Source organism: Chiroxiphia lanceolata, chromosome 3 (assembly GCF_009829145.1).
Source record: "Chiroxiphia lanceolata isolate bChiLan1 chromosome 3, bChiLan1.pri, whole genome shotgun sequence".
NCBI lineage: Eukaryota > Metazoa > Chordata > Aves > Passeriformes > Pipridae > Chiroxiphia > Chiroxiphia lanceolata.
The window spans coordinates 79,630,234-79,650,027 of NC_045639.1; the positions used below are offsets into that span (position 1 = coordinate 79,630,234).

At 40.6% G+C, this 19,794-nt stretch overlaps 1 protein-coding gene across 1 annotated transcript; it reads left to right on the forward strand.

Moving 5' to 3' along the window:
• Positions 1-978: 978 nt before the first annotated feature.
• Positions 979-19,192, forward strand: RRAGD (Ras related GTP binding D). The gene is made up of 7 exons (XM_032683408.1): positions 979-1,233; positions 7,754-8,049; positions 8,469-8,668; positions 9,644-9,758; positions 14,041-14,183; positions 15,973-16,121; positions 18,018-19,192. Exons 1-7 carry the CDS (start codon positions 1,089-1,091, stop codon positions 18,167-18,169), a joined length of 1,200 nt encoding a protein of 399 aa, XP_032539299.1. The 5' UTR covers positions 979-1,088; the 3' UTR covers positions 18,170-19,192.
• The last annotated feature ends 602 nt before the right edge of the window (positions 19,193-19,794 follow it).

Consider the following 19,794-nt stretch of genomic DNA (forward strand, 5'->3'; position numbering starts at 1 on the left):
ACATAGTCGGCATGGAAGGGAAGCGGGGCAGGCATGAGCAGTGCTGCCGGCACCATTTGGCCCTGGAGCAGGCAGGGCAGATGTGTGAGCTGAGCAGCACCAGGCACACACAGGTCCTGCCTGGGTGCCACAGTCTCTCACATGCTGACAGCATGTAGGGGTGATGCAGGAGAGTCCTGAGAGCCCATTTTTGGGCTCTGTGCAAGGTGAGGCTGCAGGACGTGACAAAGAAGAGGAGGCTCAGGGGTGACCTTATCACCCTCTACAACTACCTGAAAAAAGGTTGTAGCCAGCTGGGGGGGCGGCCTCTTCTCCCAGGCAACCAGCGACAGGACGAGACAACATGGGCCTCAAGATGCACCAGGGTAGGTTTAGGTTAGACATTAGGAAGAATTTCTTCACAGAAGGAGTTATTAGCTATTGGAACGGGCTACCCAGGGAGATGAGGGAGTCACCATCCCTCGAGGTGTTTAAGGAAAGACTGGATGTGGCACTTAGTGCCATGGTCTAGTTCCCATGGTGGTGTTAGGTCACAGGTTGGACTCGATGATCTCAGAGGTCTTTTCCAACCTAATTGATTCTGAGGAAGGCTGCCTGTAATAGAAACACCAGCTGTCGCCACGGTGCTGCTGCCTGGCACGCCAGGCCACTCGCTCACCTACTCCGGCGCCCCGCACGCGTGAGGCAGCGCCTCCCGTGTGCACCGCTCCCACGGGAGCACAGCCGGAGCGGCCGCGGCGGCGCCCGGCAGGCCCTTGGAGCCCGCGGGTGAGACCCGCAGCGCTCGGCTCTGCCCGCCAGCGCCCGGTGCCAGCGGCGGGGCCGGGCTTGGGAGCGGCAGCGGGAGAGGGCCCGGGCGGGCGCGGAGGCCCCGGCGGCCCGTGACCGGGCGCGTCAGGTGACGCGGGTCACGCCGCCTCCCCGCCCGCCCCGCCGGCAGCTGCGCCGCGCTCCGCCAGCGCCGTGCGGGGGGAAGGTGGGGAGCGGCGGCGGCGGGCGCGGCGCCAGCGCGGGACCTGCGCCCCCCGCGCCCCGAGCCCGCCCGCAGGCAGAGGGGCCCGCGGAGCCCTGCTGGGAGCACGGCCGGCATGAGCCAGGTGCCGAGGAAGCTGCCGGAGGAGGAAGAGGGGGACGAGGAGGAAGAGGAGGAGGAGATCGTGGGCTTGGCGGGCTACGCCGACGGGGCCGAGTCCTTCTCGGACGGCGACGCGGAGAGCGGCGGCGATGAGGCGTGTGAGTGCCGCCCGCGGCGGCCGCAGCGGCCTCGGCACCGGGTGCGGCGGGGAACAGCCGCCGCGGGGCTGCGGCTGCTCCCGGGGAGCCGGAGGGCAGCACCGGGCTCGGAGGGGCTGCGGGGTAGCGACCGGCAGCGAGTGGGGGTGTGGGGTGAGGCGGGGCCGGCCCTGAGGTGAGGCCGGAACGGTGGCCGGCGGGAGGTGAGGTTTGTCTACCCGCGGATGTGGGTCAGGGAGAAGGCGAGGCTCCCCGCGGGGTTTGGGACGCGGTGAGGGGAGCCAGGGATAGCGGTGCGAGGCAGACGAGGAGTGCGGAGGGAGGGCAAGCCCGGGGGTGGGCGGTGAGGGGCCGGGCGGAGCGGGGATGCTGCGGAGGTGACCATGGGAAGGGCCGGAACGGGGACGGGGTGCTCGTGGGGTGCTGCCGTGGGGTCAGGGAGAGCAGGGAGCTCTGAGGTGGGAGCAGGGCAAAGGCTGACAGGTAGCAGGAAGCGTTGCGAAAGAGGGAGGAGGCAAAAGGAGTGCAGGCAAAATGTGTGTGTGTAATCTCTCTTCAGTATTCTCCATGTCTGGGGTGAGAGTTATTAGTTATTAGAGGCCACAGCCTGATGATGTGGCCTGAGTGTGCCAAGGAGGTGGGGGGTTGGGTGTCAGGCTATAAAAGGCAGCTGCCACACGCAGCTCTGTGTCTAAGGCTGCTCCGCAGCTGCGGGTGTCACTCCCACACTGGCAGGCTCTGCTAAATGTCTCCTGTCCGTCTGTCTGTGCATGTGGGGACCCACGTTACTCTCTGAGTATCTGTGTCAGTATGGATGGCGATGCTATGAAGGACAGGCTTACCAGGAAAAGTAGTCTCATTCAATAGAAAAAGGAAATGCCAGCTCAGCCTGTTGCGTTCATTCAGAGCCTGAATTCATTCTTCTGAGACATATTTCACAAAGGAGCTTGGAGAACTCTCAGTATCTCAGGATGAAAAGAGAATTGCTTTTTTTATAAGAGCATAATAAAAGGCCACGTGTTTAAAGTCTACTTTGATATTAGCATGCAGAACCCTTCTCGTTAAAGGCTGAGTTCTACAGGCAGCCATGGGAGGTGCTGCATTGCCCAATATAATTCTGGGGAGGGGAGGAAGGTCAGTGCTTTGAGTATAAGCCTTCATGGTTAAAAGCTGTGGGAATGCTAGAATGTAAGAACTGTAGCTGAGACTAAATAAAGTCTTACTTGAACCTGCTGAAGAACTGCCTTCATTTTGATGCAAAGAGAATATATTTTAATGTGTTTCTTTAGTGGTGAACTAACACAGTATTTTCTGTAAAGAAGTAATCCATATTCTGTCCTCAGAGGAATTTGGATATTTTTCAGTAGGAACTTTGTTAGACTTTAAAAAATTTCAATTGCTTCTTCATAGTAACACCAGAATATTGTACGTAATAGAAACAAATCTTTACATCCTGAATAGCAGGAGAAGACAGTCCATGTAGAGACATTTTTTACACAGGATTAAAACAAAGTCCATTTTAATAGTCCAGATCCCCTGGCTTTCTGTTTAATTTGGAATTCTCTGGAGAAAGAGGCATAGAGCATCTGAAATGGAAGGGTTGGGATTTGGCTCTGTGTATAGTTTAACACTGGGCTGCAGGGCAAGGGGCTTTCCTTTTCCCAGTTTCTGTCCTCTCTCTGGAGTATCTGTACAGCAAGTAGTCCAAAATTCAGTGTGACAACCTCTGCTTTTCCACAAAGAAAGAATGGAAAGGGCAGTATAAGAAGAACAGCTTCAATGCATGGCTGTTGAAAGTGAAGCGAGAAGCCAAGCTTTAAAGTAAGATCATAATTTCTTCTTCTAAGCATGAGGAAGATTTCAAAACTTCACATTGGTCATCTCTCACCCCATACTGGATACTTGTCTCCAGCCTGAATGCTGAAACCATGGCTCTTGTCCTTCTCTTATTTTTACTTTACACACAGGGTCATATTCAGAGACCTTAAAGCACTAAAATTTACATAAAGCCTAGTCGTATTTTTTTATAGATGTAATTAAAAAGTATTTAGAAGCGGGAAACCCTCTGCAGAGCATCCAAGGAAGTAGCTTTAAGACATACCATTGCAGAGTGCAGCACTTGTGGCAGCATGGAACTAGGTCTTCTGGTTCTGAGTATTTTCTTTAGCCACAGGAATTTCCTTCCACCAGGCATTTCTGCGATGTTTATGAACCTACAGTAGCTGAACAACCTTCTTCATTGCATATAAGCTTTTTCTGTTAACTCTTTAGGCTCAGGCCATCTGTTAGCGTTGAAGATGTTCATGGTATTTGTTTTGTAAGGCTGTTGTCTTGACAAAGCTCTAAAGTGCTGCAAATACTGTAGTCACAGTAGTACTGGAAATGCTACAGGATCAATGGCCTTGAAGGTGAGAGTGGAAAGTTTGGGACTGCTAATTATTCTTTACAAAAAAATGGTTAACACTTAAAAATAATATAACTGCATTGGTGGGCAGAAAAAATCATTATTAGCTGCAGTACTTCAAAACAAGACTTAGAGTCTTGTTACCTTATGGATGTAACATAAGCTAAATAATTCCTTTTGGCTTGATGTCACTTGAACAGGTAAGCTGTGATGTTTTATTTGGATGTTTGAAAGCTGGTGAGATCTACAAATATACCTTTGAATGTGACATCCCATCACATATGCCTGCAAAGCACTGATAGTCACCAATTGCAATTGATCTGGAATTCAGGATGGGCTTCAAAAACTATTTTAGTTATCAATATATATCTCTAATAGCATAAAGGAGATGTTAAAAGTATGCATCTTGGTGAGACAGGTCAGGACTACTGAGGGCAGTTCTCAACTCCTCAGAACTGTGCCCTTCTGCGTGTTGCAATGCCTACAGAATGCACTCCATAAGCAAGGACACAACTGCAATGAACAGAAGTTTTGTAAGGAATTGAATGCTTCTCTGTGGAGAAAGTGCTTTTGGGTTTGTTGAGTTTCATTTGTGAATACTTCAAAGGATACGGCCTCTAACCAACATGGCTTCTGTTTTTTATGGCTGCTTAGAAAAGTTGAAATATGAAGGGCTGTTGATATGCATGTTGATATAAGATTGGCATTTTACAACACTTTTTGCAAAAGTGAATGAAGCAGGAAATGTGTTGTATCTCACAATAGGGGAAATTATCTTTCCTGTTACAGAATAGAGAAGAGTTTAGTGTTTCTCTTGGGCATATTATGATCTCACTTAGTAACCTAGTCTGGGAAGTTGCAGTGATACATCTGCTGGCACTTCTATGGCAAATTAAAAAAGGAGTTGTCATGTACTCCTGCAGAGGAATGTGGGCAGGCAACGCATCGTCCAATTCCTTTACATATAAGGTAATCTCTTAACTCTCTCTGAGAGGGAAGTGCTATAGAAGCCTTGCTATCTAGTCAGGTTTGGATGATACTCTTTTACATTTCCCTGTCTCTGAACTGGCAGAATTTCAAAAGCTAAATAACAGTCTTACTAGCAGAAGAGCTGGTCTTCATTCTTCTCATAGGTATCTCTGTTAGCACTTGGTTTTAATAGAAAGCAATTTCTTTCCAGTAAGCATTAAAATCCATGAAAATATAACAGCCTGGAATAATTTAATACAACAATGTAAAACTCCAAGTTATGTAAAATATTTCTTTAGGTATATGTGAGTTTTTAGCCTGTTTCTGAAAGAAAAGGGAGTTTTGTATTTAGCTTTTGGTTGTCTCATCAATGGTCAGAACCTTGGAAACTGCTGTCCAACCGAATATGAATGGACAATGTCTCAAAGATTATTAAATTCCCACAAATCTGATGAAAACCGGCATTCAGAAGAGAGGGGAAACCTAAATGAAGTGTCCTCAGAGGGATGGGCGAGCAGATTTGTGTGTTCTTCATGGCAGCAGCTGGCAAACCGGTGTACGCGTGTACGTGGTTTAGCCAACCAGCATATGTTGAGCTCCAGATCAGCCACAACATGTCGTATCTGTTATTTGGAGGATATGTCATAAGACACACAGGAGGAAGTTGGTGTTATTGTGGTTGGAAGAGGAAGGGGACACAAAGTACAAATCCATAGTAAATTAGACTTTGTAAGTCCTGATGTGTACAGAACAAACAGGAGGTTTTTTAATTTTTCGAAACATGCAATAAAATCTCAACCAGAAGACTCTTCATTATATGCTTTTATAAAGTCCATGTAAAGCTTTGAATACGTTATTTTCCCTTCTAATGGCCAAATTGCACGATGTGTGGATATAAGCATATTAATGAAATTGTCATTATGCATTTGGCAGCTGTGGAAAATTTGTGCATTAAAGGACAGAGTGCGATGGAGGAGACACCATTAAATCTTGTACCTTTGGTTTGCTTTCTTGACAAGACTCTACCACCACAACATAAAATATTGCTACGTTGTCCTAGAGAAGATGTTTATTATTTCTCTGTAGGTGCAAAGTATTATAGGCACCTGTTTCTGGCAGCCACAGGAGACCATCACCGTTCAGGTTGATAGGAAGAGCAGAGCAGCATTTAGACTGCAGTTTATTACTTCGTAAATTTCTTGTCTGTGGAGCAGCAGAAGTTGGCCATTGCTGTGTTTGGAGGATGAGATTCTTACAGAGTTACTTGTCACTGTTCTGCTTGAAGGAGTTTCACCTGTGCACTGCTCCTGCCTGGCAGTGTTTCATATGTGATAATTGACGAGACCACAGTAAGTGGTAATACCTGCCAAGGCATTCCTAACGTCTTGAAATTAAAAAGACAGGATCCCACCCATAATGAGCTGAAAACTCCTGTCTGTCACTGGTGAGACTGGCACAACCACTCATAAACCAGTAGATGGTGCCAGGGGATGTTTTATGCTAACGCCTTCAGTTTGAGAAGCCTTAATTCTCTGTAACTCAAGCTCGGGAGGCACAAATACTTTTTGCAACACTTGTTCTGTGCTGTCCTGGCAGGTATATTCTGCTCTTGTGTTTCTGAAAGTTGTGAGTGAGGCTTGAGGGACACAAGAAGATGGATGTGGTCACCACCCCTGGGTGCAAAACATGCTCCTAGGCAAAGGATTCCTTCAAGCTTTCCATGTTTTTTGGCCCATAAGGCTATGTAATAAATTGACAGGTTCAAACTGTTGTTGCTGAGGTTTCTTGTTTTGGATTTTCATACTTTGGGAGTAAAGCTGATCACTTAATGTATGCAGGCCATATGCAGAAATGATGCATGTGAATAAATGTGTGCCAATTTTCTGCAATTCCAAAATTTATCCCAGCAGAAAAAGAGAAAGAAAGGCAATTAAGTTGTGCTCTGAAATATGTTGAATAGTCTGTAGTGCAGTGGGTGAGAGGTCTGCCTGACTGCTAATATGTTTAGCTTATTGTGTGATCAGTATGTTAAACCTGACCACTGTGTACTCTGAGCCACACTCTGTGGATTTATCATTGACAACTCAGTTTTTTTGCGTTACTTGTGTTTGACAGTGTGGACAGAGTATCACAGAGGTGTTTGAAACCTTTTTATATCTAAGGACAGTGCTGTTTTCACCTCAGCACCAAAGGACATTTCAAAATTATAGGCCAACTAAATGCAGCAATTGAGACTACTGTAGCTGTTTTGGTTAGAGATACCTGAAGCTAAAGTTGGTGTAGCTGCCGGTATGGATAGCTTTATATTCATGTCCTTACAGATATAACAGTATAGTTTACTCCTGTAACTACCTTTATTCTAATATAAGTTATCAGCACCAGAAAAAGTAGTACCAGTTTCAAACTGGTGTAGGTACCACCATGAAATCACTGTGTTCTCAGGCCTTTGTTTTGCAAATAGGCAGATGATGTGCTCTAATCTTATTTATTGGATAACAAACCTTTACAGATTGTAACACAAATTTTTCAACAGCAGGTGAAATTCTAAACACCTTAGAAGAGAACTCCTCATGAGCTCAGGACTGTGTTGTAAGTTCCAACATAGAAGAATTGTGTGCCTGCTGAGTTGTCATCTTCCTGTAACTCCTTGGATGTGTGATTTCATTTATTTATTTATTTATTGGTTGATTGATTTTAGAGGAAGGAAGCCCTCAGGTAGCCTTAGGAAGATTACGCAGAGGTACTTAATTGTATGCCTTTCTTCCAGCAGTGTTGTGTGACTATCAGTTGACAAGGGTATTTGTTATCAGATGATGCTATTTTAAAGAAGAATATGCATGGGATAGTGTTAATTAGAGTAAATTCAGGTATTTTAGGATATCTCTGTGCGATAACACATTTTTCACATACAAACGGAGCAACCTCTGTCTTAAAAGTGAGAAGTAGATTTTCTGATAGTATAGCCTGAAGGGCAAACAATTCAAGTTGAAACGCCTGCAGCACTGCTCTCTAAGCTTAAAAATTGGTAACATTTGCATAAATCCAAGTGAAAATATCATGGAAGTAAATGTCAAATGCATGTTTTCTGGCAGTTACTAATTACATTGCCATAGTATAATACTTTTCTTCTTGTGTGATTTTATCCAGTTTTGGATTTCAATGATCCCTTCAGTACTGAAGTTAAGCCAAGAATCCTGCTCATGGGATTGAGAAGAAGTGGGAAGTCTTCCATTCAGAAAGTTGTCTTTCACAAAATGTCGCCGAATGAGACTCTCTTCTTGGAGAGCACAAACAAGATCTGCAGAGAGGATGTTTCCAACAGCTCCTTTGTCAACTTTCAGATATGGGATTTTCCTGGGCAAATTGACTTCTTTGACCCTACGTTTGATTATGAGATGATTTTCAGAGGCACTGGAGCACTAATATTTGTTATTGATTCTCAGGTAAAAAAAAAAGGGGGGGGCTTTAAGCTACTTTTCTCTTTTCTTCCTTTAGCAATAGACAAATGGGTTGGAAAGCATAGATTTTTTCAAAGCAAATAAATAATCTGCATCACAAACACATATTAAAAGAAGTCATTAAAACTTGAAGAGTTGCTTGGCTATTTTTAATCTCTCTCTGCAGTATGTTCAGAAATTAACTAATTTGCTCTAACATCTCAAGGTTCTTGTTTAGATTCCTAAGTGCTGACAGCATAAGATTGGTGCACATGCTAGATGTAGGCACAGGCTTCTGCTTATAAAAACTAAAAGAATTAGGCTGTTGTTGAGCTGTAGTATTATCTAAAAGTAAGTATCATAAAATGTATTATATCTATTTTAAGATCTTTCCTAAGCTGTAGCTCTTCTTTTTCCTTCATTAGGATGATTATATGGAAGCATTAGCTCGGCTGCATCTTACTGTGACCAGAGCTTATAAAGTGAATCCAGATATCAACTTTGAAATCTTTATCCATAAAGTGGATGGTTTATCTGATGATCACAAGATTGAAACACAGAGAGATATTCACCAGAGGGCAAATGATGACCTTGCAGATGCTGGATTGGAGAAGATTCACCTCAGGTGAGAAAAGCTGCTGTGCTGAGAATCCTAAAGAGGAGAGCAGCTTATTTGACAAGTTACCATTTTCTGTTCTCTTGAACTAGCAAGCCTTTGATATATGAAGGAAAGGGATAATTAGAGATACTTTAGCTCAGGTCGAATGCAGTGTCTTATTTCTAATTGCTGTCTTGGAAGGAAAGATGGAGAGATGTGCTCAAAAGCAGATGACAAGTATGCTGGAGTCCTAGCAGTTTCTGCTGCAGCTACTGTCTTGAAATAAGTTACTTGGACAGTGGCAGCAATCAGTAGAGTTCCAGCCAATAGATTGTATAGGCCACTACATCACTTACGCCTTCTTTGAAACCTCTCTGCCTTCCCAATCACTAGTCCTCACTGCTGCAGCCTGCTTGGAGCCACTTGGGAAGACAGGTCCTGTATCTTTGCCTTATGTCTGCTGATAAAGAGATTATTGTAGCAGAAAAATAGTGGACTTCTGCAGACTGGGAACTAGAGGACATCAAGTTGTCATGGCTTCCTTAGCACCTTAAGGCCAAGTACAAACATATTAAAAAGAGAGACCTGCTCCATGAAAATGCTAGCTCTTTAGAGCTCTTAACTATTTGACTGCATCACTGCATCGATAAATGGGTCCACAACTTTCAAAAAGTAGATCACAACACACATACTCAGTAATACTCTTCTGCTTCAATTTGAAAAGTATTTTTTGTAAGAATACCAAGGTGGGAGTTGCATCTTGAAATTCTGCATTCAGGTCTAGTTTTTCAGAGTCTCAGAGTCTAGGGTTTGGGGGTTTTTTCTGGTATAGAGATGGGAAGTCCTGTGCTTCAATTGTAATGTGACATTTGGTCACAGGGAGTAATTGCAGAAGTGTAGGCACTTACTGTTTGACAGTATTTCATTTCACTCATATTATGAAAGGTACATCATGTTCACAGTATGTGGCTAAAAGGAAAATGTGGTGACATTTTTTTCCAGCTTTTATCTGACAAGCATATATGATCATTCTATATTTGAAGCGTTTAGCAAAGTGGTACAGAAACTGATTCCACAGCTCCCAACACTGGAAAACCTGCTTAACATCTTTATTTCAGTAAGTACTTATTATATATTTTGTCTGTAGATTTGGCTATGTCCAACATGCATGTTGAGATACTCTTTTCACTGCCTTCTGAGAGATCATGAGCAATGTGAACTCCCAGAGAAATTATCAGAACTTAGTTAAAATGCACCTACATGCAGCTTGGCCTGACCTCCCTGTCTATTAAACAATGTTGCTGAGCTGCTGAGATATAGTATTTCCTGAATCACATAAAATGGGTACACAGCCATCACTTTTCTGCTCATACATTAATCTGAATATTGCAAAGGTCTGTGGTGCATGCATTTGTTTAAGTTGTACTTAAAATTTGTATGGATAAATTCTTACAGGAACATAATCTAGTCTGACCTCACATGTAGAACTGTCTACACTGTTTCCTAGAATTAATTCTACTTTGTAGAAGAAGAAAAGTTTCTCATGTCTTGAAATTTTTAGAGCCCACCACAACTTTCACTGCATAGTTACTCTGAAGGCCAGTTAGGGAGCTTTGTATATTTAGTGGCTTCTTACCACTGCAGAGGCAATGGCTTGCTCCACTCCTGTATGTCTAACCCTTCCTTTCCTTTGTACTGGTTCTGACACTCACCTATTCCACCACGGAGTCACTATGACACACACTAATGCACTGTTTAATTTAGTTAAAAGCAGATGATGGAGGAGTCAAACATGCTCTTGTTTTGGCACAAGGTACGAGATGGGAACATGTAGCAATGAGCAACGGGGAGCACAGTGAGTAGGTTGTGAAAAGGGAAAACTCCCTGTTTTAGTGGCCATTAAATCAGATCACAGTGGCTCCTAAAACTGCACCCTTTCTCACAGTATTCTAATTTTTTTGCCTTGCACCTAGCATTAATTTCACAAGCTGCAATTTCCAAGCAAGGTATTTTATTGTGTCTTTTTGTGATTTTGACATAATGAAATTATTTAATGTCATTCAACAGCCTGTAAGATAAAATTAGACTTCACAGTTTCTCAGTGTAGAGTGTGAAAATGGAGAGAGAAAAAAGTTGGATGTGAAAGGCAGAACTAGGATTAGAGGAAGGTCTTTCCAAAACTTATTCTCTTATTACTAAGCAACAAACTATGCTGTTTTATAATGAATGGTTTGTTACAAAGATCTATTTCTACTAAAATAGCTGGACGATATACTAGTTATCATCCAGTCTCAAACTCCACTTAGGACAGAAAAGTAATGAAAGAATGATGACAAGTTTTGGAGAAATTAGATACTGAATATGCTACAGTCTTAATGAGAAAGCTGTCTTGTGCCAGAATCACCTCAGTCACTCATATTGTGAGTCAGATCTCTGTATGAGGTCTCCTCACTGTTTGGAGTTGGTGAAGAATTTGTATGAAATCACTACATGAATTGATCACAAGCTGCTTCATGAATGACATGACAGTTGCACATGTGTCTGGAACACCCACCTCCAATCATATCTAGAATATCAGGTATAATTTGTAAGGAAGAACAACTATTTTGAATGAATGGGAAGTCCAAAAAGTGAGAGAGGTGTGCTTATTTCCCCTGTTTGGTAGGGGAAAGAATCTCAGACTGTTCCTTGGCTCCAGTTTGTGAGTAACCTGGAGCCGGGTGTAGCTGCATCACTGTCCTCATGCTTCCTGTCTGTTTTTACAAGCATCTTCTGTCTGTGGACAGAGAGACTTGGAATGACTATTTGCAAGACTAAACATCCTTCTCCAGCCTAGAATTAGTTAGCGGGTGCCTCTTTACCTTAGCAACTTAGTAACAACAGATCTTGACATGGATTTTGGTCATGCCTTACCTCAGGAAGCCACTGTGGTGGATATCAAAGTGTGGGTGTATTCATGTTCTACTTTCAGTTTTGCAGCAGTATTCATGAGGATGTGCTTTCCTTTATGCCATGGGGACTTCCAACACAAAAAGCTGATGATTACAGAAATAGATCTGTGATCACTTTTAAGTTCACTGCAGGCTTTTGCCTAAATTTATACCACCACAGTGTGTGAGCTTGTATATTTGAGGAACCATCAGTGTGATAATAGTGCTTCTACATTCTTTAATGTAGCTGCTTTTAAGTCATAAAATAACAGTTGGTCTGTACATTCCTGTAAATCTTACCTAACATACTTATCAGCTTCATATTGAAGGATGCCTGTTTCTTAATTACCATGGCCTTACCAAGCAATCAAGTTGTGTGACAATGTGAATGTGGATTTTTGTTTTAGGATTGTTTGGTTTGTTTTGAGGGCTATTAAAAAGCATGTGTTAAAAACAAACAATTAATTATTATGGTAAAACCAAAACTATGTACAGTTCTGTTCATTTAATGATTTAAATTTTGTAATCAGTAAATTGAAATGTAGTACTTAAAATTAAGTCATGAAATCTCTTTGCTGTAAGGCCTGTTTAAATAACTGTCCAGAATTCATTCCTAACTATATGTGACTGGAGATATTCTCTTAAGTTCTTTCAAGAATTGCTTTTTAGGACCAAATCTTGGCTTACTCTTCATACTTTCAAGAAAGAAAACGATAGGCCTGTTTACTTAACCTAGGAATTGGAGAAATACAACCAGTTTTACTGAACCCACTCTATTTAAAGCATAGAAACTGCCTTCTACATCATCACACCCAGTATAGTTGAGAAACGTGTTTGAATTTCAACTATCTTATGGTTTTTACCTATCCAAAATAAAATCTCATATATTCATTGCAGATTTTTCACAATGGCTCTCTTGGTTCAGATTAACCATGGAATGCTCTTACATCGATTCAGAGTGCTTGGTAGAGCTTCTAGCACGTTGCATGTAGCACATTACATCTTCTCTGTAAACTGTAGGGTTATGCCAGAGAGAAGTAGTGCTTATTCTGACATTGCTCTCGTTGACATCAATGGCAGCCTTTCATTAAGCTGCATAAGGCCACTGTTGGCCATTTTTTTTTTCTAATAAGGAATCCACTTGCTCTATCTTATCGTCATTTTCCTGACTGAGCATTAATGATGTAATGTGTCTTTGAATAGTACTTTTTTCCACCTTTTCCTGATTTTATATAACATGTAATTATTGTTTCTACAATTTCAGTCTTTTTCCTTGAGCTTTTCCTTGAGAATTTCTACGTATTTCAGGAAATACGGAAAGCAGTCTCATCACTTTAGTCTCTTAACTATGTGTTAAACAGTTGACTTAGAAAAGAAAGAAGATACAGGAAAAGTTCTGTAACTACAAAGGAAGCTGAAACTATTAAAACTCGTTAGGGATTTTCAATGTGGGTTTTGGTAGTTACAAAACTGCTCTGGCAGCAGTCCCAAACCCATGATAAAAAGAGAAGCCCATATATGGAGACAATTCGGTTTGATGGAGAAACTTGCCGTATAGGTGGATTCCAAAGCATATCTTATAGTTTGAGCTTTAGCACTACTGGGAAATTGCCCTTTTTTTTCATGCTGGGACAGCTGCCCAGGTGTAATCCCTTGATATCAGCAAGCAAGGCTACTGTTTTCAGTTAAGCAGTACACATTTTTTTTTCCAGGAAGCAGAGGCTTATGGCAGTTGACCTTATCTGCACAAAGAGTATGAGCTAGCATTCCTGCTAGCCTCTCAGGGTTGTGAATATGATCCATCTCCAGTATGGAGAGAGTCTTAATCAGCTTGGAAGGATGTCAGGAACATAGCTGTCATCACTTTAGCAAGCCTTAGCATTATAAATATGGCTTTAACCACCAGTGCTACACGAAAAGTGAATGCATCATCAAAATACTGGTCTTTGTCCTGTGATCCTAAAAGATGTTCTACAGACAGTAGAACAGCTACAGACCCCAATGAGAAAATTTTTTAATTTCCTTGAGAAATTTGTTCCTGAACATTACTGCCTTCTTTGTGCATCACCTTTTTCTTTCCTTTGTTTCTACCTTCTTACATGTCCAGCTAGAAGAACTTTAAATTGTAGCTCTCTTTTTATGTCCATTGCTGCAATCAAAAATCCTACCCCTGCATTTTCCTGTGAAAATAAATGTAACCTCTCCAGGTGTGTTCCTGAGAGGGGAAGTTTGGGAGTGTAACTAGGCATTGTCTGCTCAGAGGCAGAAATTTTTGGAAGGTCTGTGAGCATTATGGTTTGCTACAAATATGACAGTGCTGTATGTACAGTTCTTTCAAAATGAGCTTGATTGCAGTTTAACTTCTACTTCTTCTAGCTTTTTTTATAATATGCAAGGGAACAAAAAAGCTTGATGTTAATTTGAAGACTTGGTTCCCACTTTATTTTTCTTTTTTCTTCTCCTAAATAGAATTCTGGGATTGAAAAAGCATTTTTATTTGATGTAGTCAGTAAGATCTATATTGCAACGGACAGTACTCCAGTGGATATGCAAACTTATGAGCTCTGCTGTGATATGATAGATGTTGTGATTGACATTTCTTGTATATATGGGTAAGTAAATTGTGAATGTTTTCCATAAAACTGTGTACCTAGAATCTGAATATCCTCAAAATTAGAGTGATGTGGGCATAAACAACAATGTACAATTTGTCAGGACAGGGGAGAAGCAGAAAACAAACAACAGGTTTCTGAGGTACAAATCCCTTCCCAGCAACAAGCACAGCTCCCTTCTGAGCCTTTTTTATGAACATCATCTTCTTTCTATTCTAATTTTACTTGGATGAAAGAGTTGGAAGAAACCAACCTAAAATAAAAGGAAACATTATCTTTTTGTTCTGCAGGGACAAAGTCAACAGAAGGATGCATCCTTTTTTAAAATATATGGGGCCATATTTATTTTTGTTTAATAGCTAGTGACCTCTAATGGCCTCAGAGAGTTGCTTCACTCTTGCTTCAGTTCTCTGTTTGTCCTCTTTTCCCTATGTGACTTTTCTGTTGGTTTTTTTTTTTCAATTTCTCCTTCTAATACATGAGCTACTGGAGATCTCCTGGAGTGTCATGTACATTTTCTTGCAAGTTATGTTTTCAATGGCTTGGCTCTTGGCCAAATGTAATGCCAGCCATTCCAGGGAAAGGCTGGGGCACATTAAGAATTAGTGCATGAAGTTGCATACACTTGGAGGTCCAAGCACAGCATGGTTAGAGTGTGGTAGGCTTTGGTACCTTTGCATTTGTATCCATCGATAGACTTCCTGCACTCTCTTGGAGAAAGTACCAGGGAGAGTCATGGTGCAGATGTGCAATAAGCATTAGACCTTCAAAAGAACAACAAATTATTGAATACCTTTCTAAATTTTCTGATTGTACATTCTACCGTGTTTCAGAATTTGTAGTAGTCGCTTCAGTAACTGTATAGGAACTTGTTTTGCAGAGATATAAAATAAAGGATGCTGATTTTTGCACCGAGAAAGATGCTGCTGTGTAGTTCAAAAGACTGTGCATTTAATAATTATCTGTACAACAGCACTTGTGGGCCTCTTTATTCACAATATGTCATACCACCACTGTCTTTGTGTAGCCATTTAGCATTTATCACCAGAAATCTGCTTGCCATTTTTTTAGCTACAGACTAAAGACATGATATTACAATTCATTTCTTGTCCTCTATTCCTGGAGCATCTGTGGAACTTGTCATTTTAATATATTATTGAGAGTAATTGTTCTGTGAGGTTGGTAATAACTGTCCATTTAACAATATCTGTGTGTGCATTCAGGAATGAGGATAAAATTACAAGGCACAAAAACTAACACAGTGATCATTATGACATCATCTGTGAACGGGAAATCTCTTTTCATGATATGATGTTGCAAAAGTCAGCATCTCATGAGCAAAGTCTCATAATGTCATAAACTATCAATCAGTTGCCACTGCTCAAGTAAGGTTTCTGTTTTTGGAATTATCAGTACAGACTCACTGTTTCACGTGGTTTAGATAAGTCATAATATAGAGCATTGATTAAAAAAACCCCACCAGCATTATGGCAAATGGTTGGTAACTAACAGAGGAAAAAATAAGGCTCCGGTTCAGGCACTTGGCAATCAAACAATCTGATTCTAACTGCAGGTCTAAGATTTGGTGTGTGATTGGATAAACAATTTAATCTCTTTGTCTTCTTAGTTTACAAAGTGTGTAGTTTGAAGAAGAGTCTCCCTGAAAGGTTAAAATGAAAATTCCATAAATTTTAAGATTATTTGGTGAAAGAACTAATGAAGACTATTTTTGTTGGCTCATCTGGTGGCTTATCTTTTTATGTTTATTTGTTTGAATATTGCTCTTTAGGCTTAAAGATGACGGCACTGGAACTCCTTATGACAAAGAGTCAATGGCAATCATAAAACTGAACAATACAACTGTCCTTTATTTAAAAGAGGTGACAAAATTCCTCGCTCTTGTTTGTTTTGTCAGAGAAGAAAGCTTTGAGAGAAAAGGTATTTTTCCCTTTTCTAGTAATGCATTGCTTTTCCCTTCTATTAGCAATTACTAATTAATAACTGTGGTTGTTATTAGCTGATAACACTCTCTACCTGTATCATAAATATTAAAGGTAAGTACAGCCTGATAAAGTTTACCTAACATGTTTAAAAGCATGAAGTATTTGTGCTGACATTAAGATAAGATGAAATCATAAATGCATTTGACAACTTTCTGATACGAAAACATTTGAAAATTTACATCCAGTGCAGTAAAGCTTCCATCTGCAACAGCAGAACGTCTCAGTTTCTCTTGGCTGACATTGATTTTTACCTGTTGACACCAGCATACACATTTAGAACAGCTTGTGTGCCATAACCATGGGAAAATTATTGAAACTGGCTGATAGAAAGAAACATGTTCTTGCTTTTCTTATATCTGAAAGGAGGCTTTTGGAAAGTTGCATGTTTAGACCTAGGCAGCTTTCATATTTTGCAGTTAAAGTGTTTAAAATTCCTTGGTTATCTTTCTGACAAGGGACAGGGTGAATACTGAAAGCTTAGTTCATGATCTGTCTGCTCACTGGCATGATGTTCACTGAGTTAATGGTCTTAGTGACATGTCCTGAGATCAGAACTCATCAGAAGAACAAGCTGTGATCTGGGCTTGTGTTCCCCATCTTGTGATATTAATTCACTAGTCAGTGTTGGTGTGTTTGTAAATACAGCACTCATACCACGTCTGCTGGGCTGCTTGATAGGCCATTGAGCTTTTTATAAAACTTCAACTCATCAAATGTCTCTTTCATACCCTTAAGTCTTTTATTACAAATGAATGTGGGATGTGGTCACTTCCTTTCTCTGCTGTAACCGTAAGATGTGTTACTTCCACATACCTACTAACAACTCTGTTTGAGAAAAGACACCACGTTCAATAAACACCCATTAGGGGTTGTCCAAAACTGCATTAGATTGTTGTGTCTACATAGTTGGGACACTTCATAGCTTGCACTCTATAACAGTACAGTTCTATTACAACTTTTCATGCCTGTTGACTTCCACATAATATTTAGTCTGGGAGAGGGAAAATAATTCCTGGGAAGAAAAATCACAAAGTGTAATACAGTAGATTTTAACCACTTACAATACCTGTAATCTCCTGTTAGGGAAATTGAAGTAGGAAACACTGCAGTATTTGAGTTAAGAAAGCTTATGGCATTAACATTGAATGAGGTTATTGTGGTATTACACAATTGTAGCACTCAGTAAGTCTTCCGATTGACTACCAATATTGCTTTACAGCTTTTCTGTGGGATCACATTCAGCCCACTCACATGCTAATGTTATCTGCCTGTTATGTATGTATGTAATCTAACAGCATGTCTATTGTGTTACTTTCAATTACAAAGTAAGATGAAGTATAGATGGCTGAGATTCGGTAATATTTCTATCAAGCATCCATTTCAAAGCTGATGTACTGTCAAAAAATGAAAATTCTTTGATTACTAGATGCTACTTATTTTTATCACAGTTATTCTGTAAAGCAGATTTCCAACATGACACCAGATTTTATGAAAGATTTCAGTTTTTCTTCTAGTGTATTGAGCACTTCTTCAAAGCCCTTTATTAAGTTTAAGTTTAATATCTACCAATGAATTTCTTTTTGTTTTCTCTTAAAATTAATAAGTATATTTACTATTGGACATAGTATCAAGCTATAATGCTGACTGAGTTATTTGTATTTATCAAATGTGCTTTTGCTTAGCGCATTAAAAAATGCCTGGACAGTTCACTGAATATGACCTCCAGAGAGAGAGTATGGTATTTCACTAAATGTAGAATATGAGCAATTTTTTCATTACCTAATTTGTCTGAATGTCTTTATTAATATGTAAAACATTTCTGTCTCTGTAGGATTAATAGACTACAATTTCCATTGTTTCCGAAAAGCCATACAAGAAGTATTTGAAGTAAGAATGAAAGTAGTAAGATCTCGAAAACATCAAAGCCACATGCAGAAAAATAAAAGACCCACTCCCAATGGGACACCAAGAATGCCACTGTAACTGCGGTTTTCTGGCAACGTGGCAAGCGAAGTTTTTATGAAGTTGATGTGACTTCTGCATCTCATTGCACTGAGTGAAGAGGAAAACAAACGGGACTGATGTATTATATGACTTTTCCCTCAACGTTCAGAAAGCACTGTTTAAATATTTTTATCCAATCAGTTTTTTTCATATAGTGAGCACTTTGAGCAAAACGTTGTGTATATAAACATTGAGGTGAACACTTGTAAGAATTTTCTTAATATATGCTGTAAACCTTTTTCATGCCATATTAAGAAAAAACAGCTGTGACAGAAATACTGGGTACATAATTTGCACTTTTTCATGTTTTCCTTGTGGAGTTGGACTTTGATAAACTTAGTTTTTATGGTGATTTTGATGCATGGTGTCAGGTAAAATGTATGCTGTAGTTTATTTACCTGCTACAATCAAATTGGTTAGTAAACAATTAAGAAAACTTGGTACAATGCCTTTTAAAATTTGTGACAGCTAATACCTAACATTCATACAGATCTAATTTCGTATATTTTTCAATTTGTAAACTGAAGAATAATTTTGAAGTATTACAGCAATAAGCACCTTACCAGGGATCATAACTGGTAGGTAAATACTAGCTTTTATAAAACAGGCTTTTGGCCAAATTTCATCTGGAGTTCTCCATAACACTGGTCATGCCCTCTCTTGGGTCTATTTTTATTATTTACCTCAGCATATGCCACTAAAATACCTTTCTATAAAGACAATTGTTTTGTAAAATGGCTCTATGTTGCACTGGTATTTTTATAAGGCTTCAGAGAAGTGTGTTGTATTTGTAAGTTGAAGTTACATTGCTAAGTTTGTCTTGAGAGCCTACACATGTAAAGTTGGCACAGTGAAGACTCTGTATGTATTTCCACCCTGATGTTCTGATGTACTGATGAGAAGTCATAAAGATGTGAGCACTGGGTTCTGATTCCCTCTAACAGGGGTCCATCTGTGACTAAAATCAAGAAGAGACCATTAAAATGAGGACTGGACAATCTATCTGCTGTAGTAATCAGCATACATCACTACTTTTTATTTTAATATTGAATATGGACAGATTTACCACAGGATTGGCCAGGACAGCAGAGCACTCTCAAACATAAAATGAAGTAACACTTGCTTTCCAAGTTCTTTATCCAGTGTTTTTGTTTAATTAGTGATACAAAATTATAGTTCCTAGTCAGAAGAGCAACTCTTTTCTTTTACCAGTCCCGCTACAAACCAATTGCTTGCACAGTCATGTTGTTGGCGGCTCTTGGGAGTGGGAAGAACTTGACCTGAATGGAGGCAGCTTTCTGTACGCCAGAAACCGGTTTCGTGAGATGTACCTCTTTCATAGCTAATCTGCCACCAGCCGAGGTAGCTCTGGAGATGGGGGAAGGTTGAATTTGAAAGTTTTTGTCTTAGCCAAGGTGAGGCATAATGCTGCATGTCTGTCAGTGAGTTATGAGCCCCCAGAGCTTGCTGGCTTCTGTTGAACAAGGAAGAGTTTAACCTGTGATAGGCAAGGCTAAGTTGTGGTTTGGATGCACATACAGAGTTACTGTATGCTGTATGGGCACACCTGGAAGCTCAAGTACCATACTGAATACACGATTTGG

Excerpts from the sequence above, each read along its gene's own strand:
- RRAGD (XM_032683408.1), top strand. The coding sequence starts at position 1,089 with ATGAGCCAGGTGCCGAGGAAGCTGCCGGAGGAGGAAGAGGGGGACGAG. Across the intron at positions 1,234-7,753 it reads GAGCGGCGGCGATGAGGCGT|TTTTGGATTTCAATGATCCC; the intron begins GTGAGTGCCGCC and ends GATTTTATCCAG. Across the intron at positions 9,759-14,040 it reads TGCTTAACATCTTTATTTCA|AATTCTGGGATTGAAAAAGC; the intron begins GTAAGTACTTAT and ends TCTCCTAAATAG.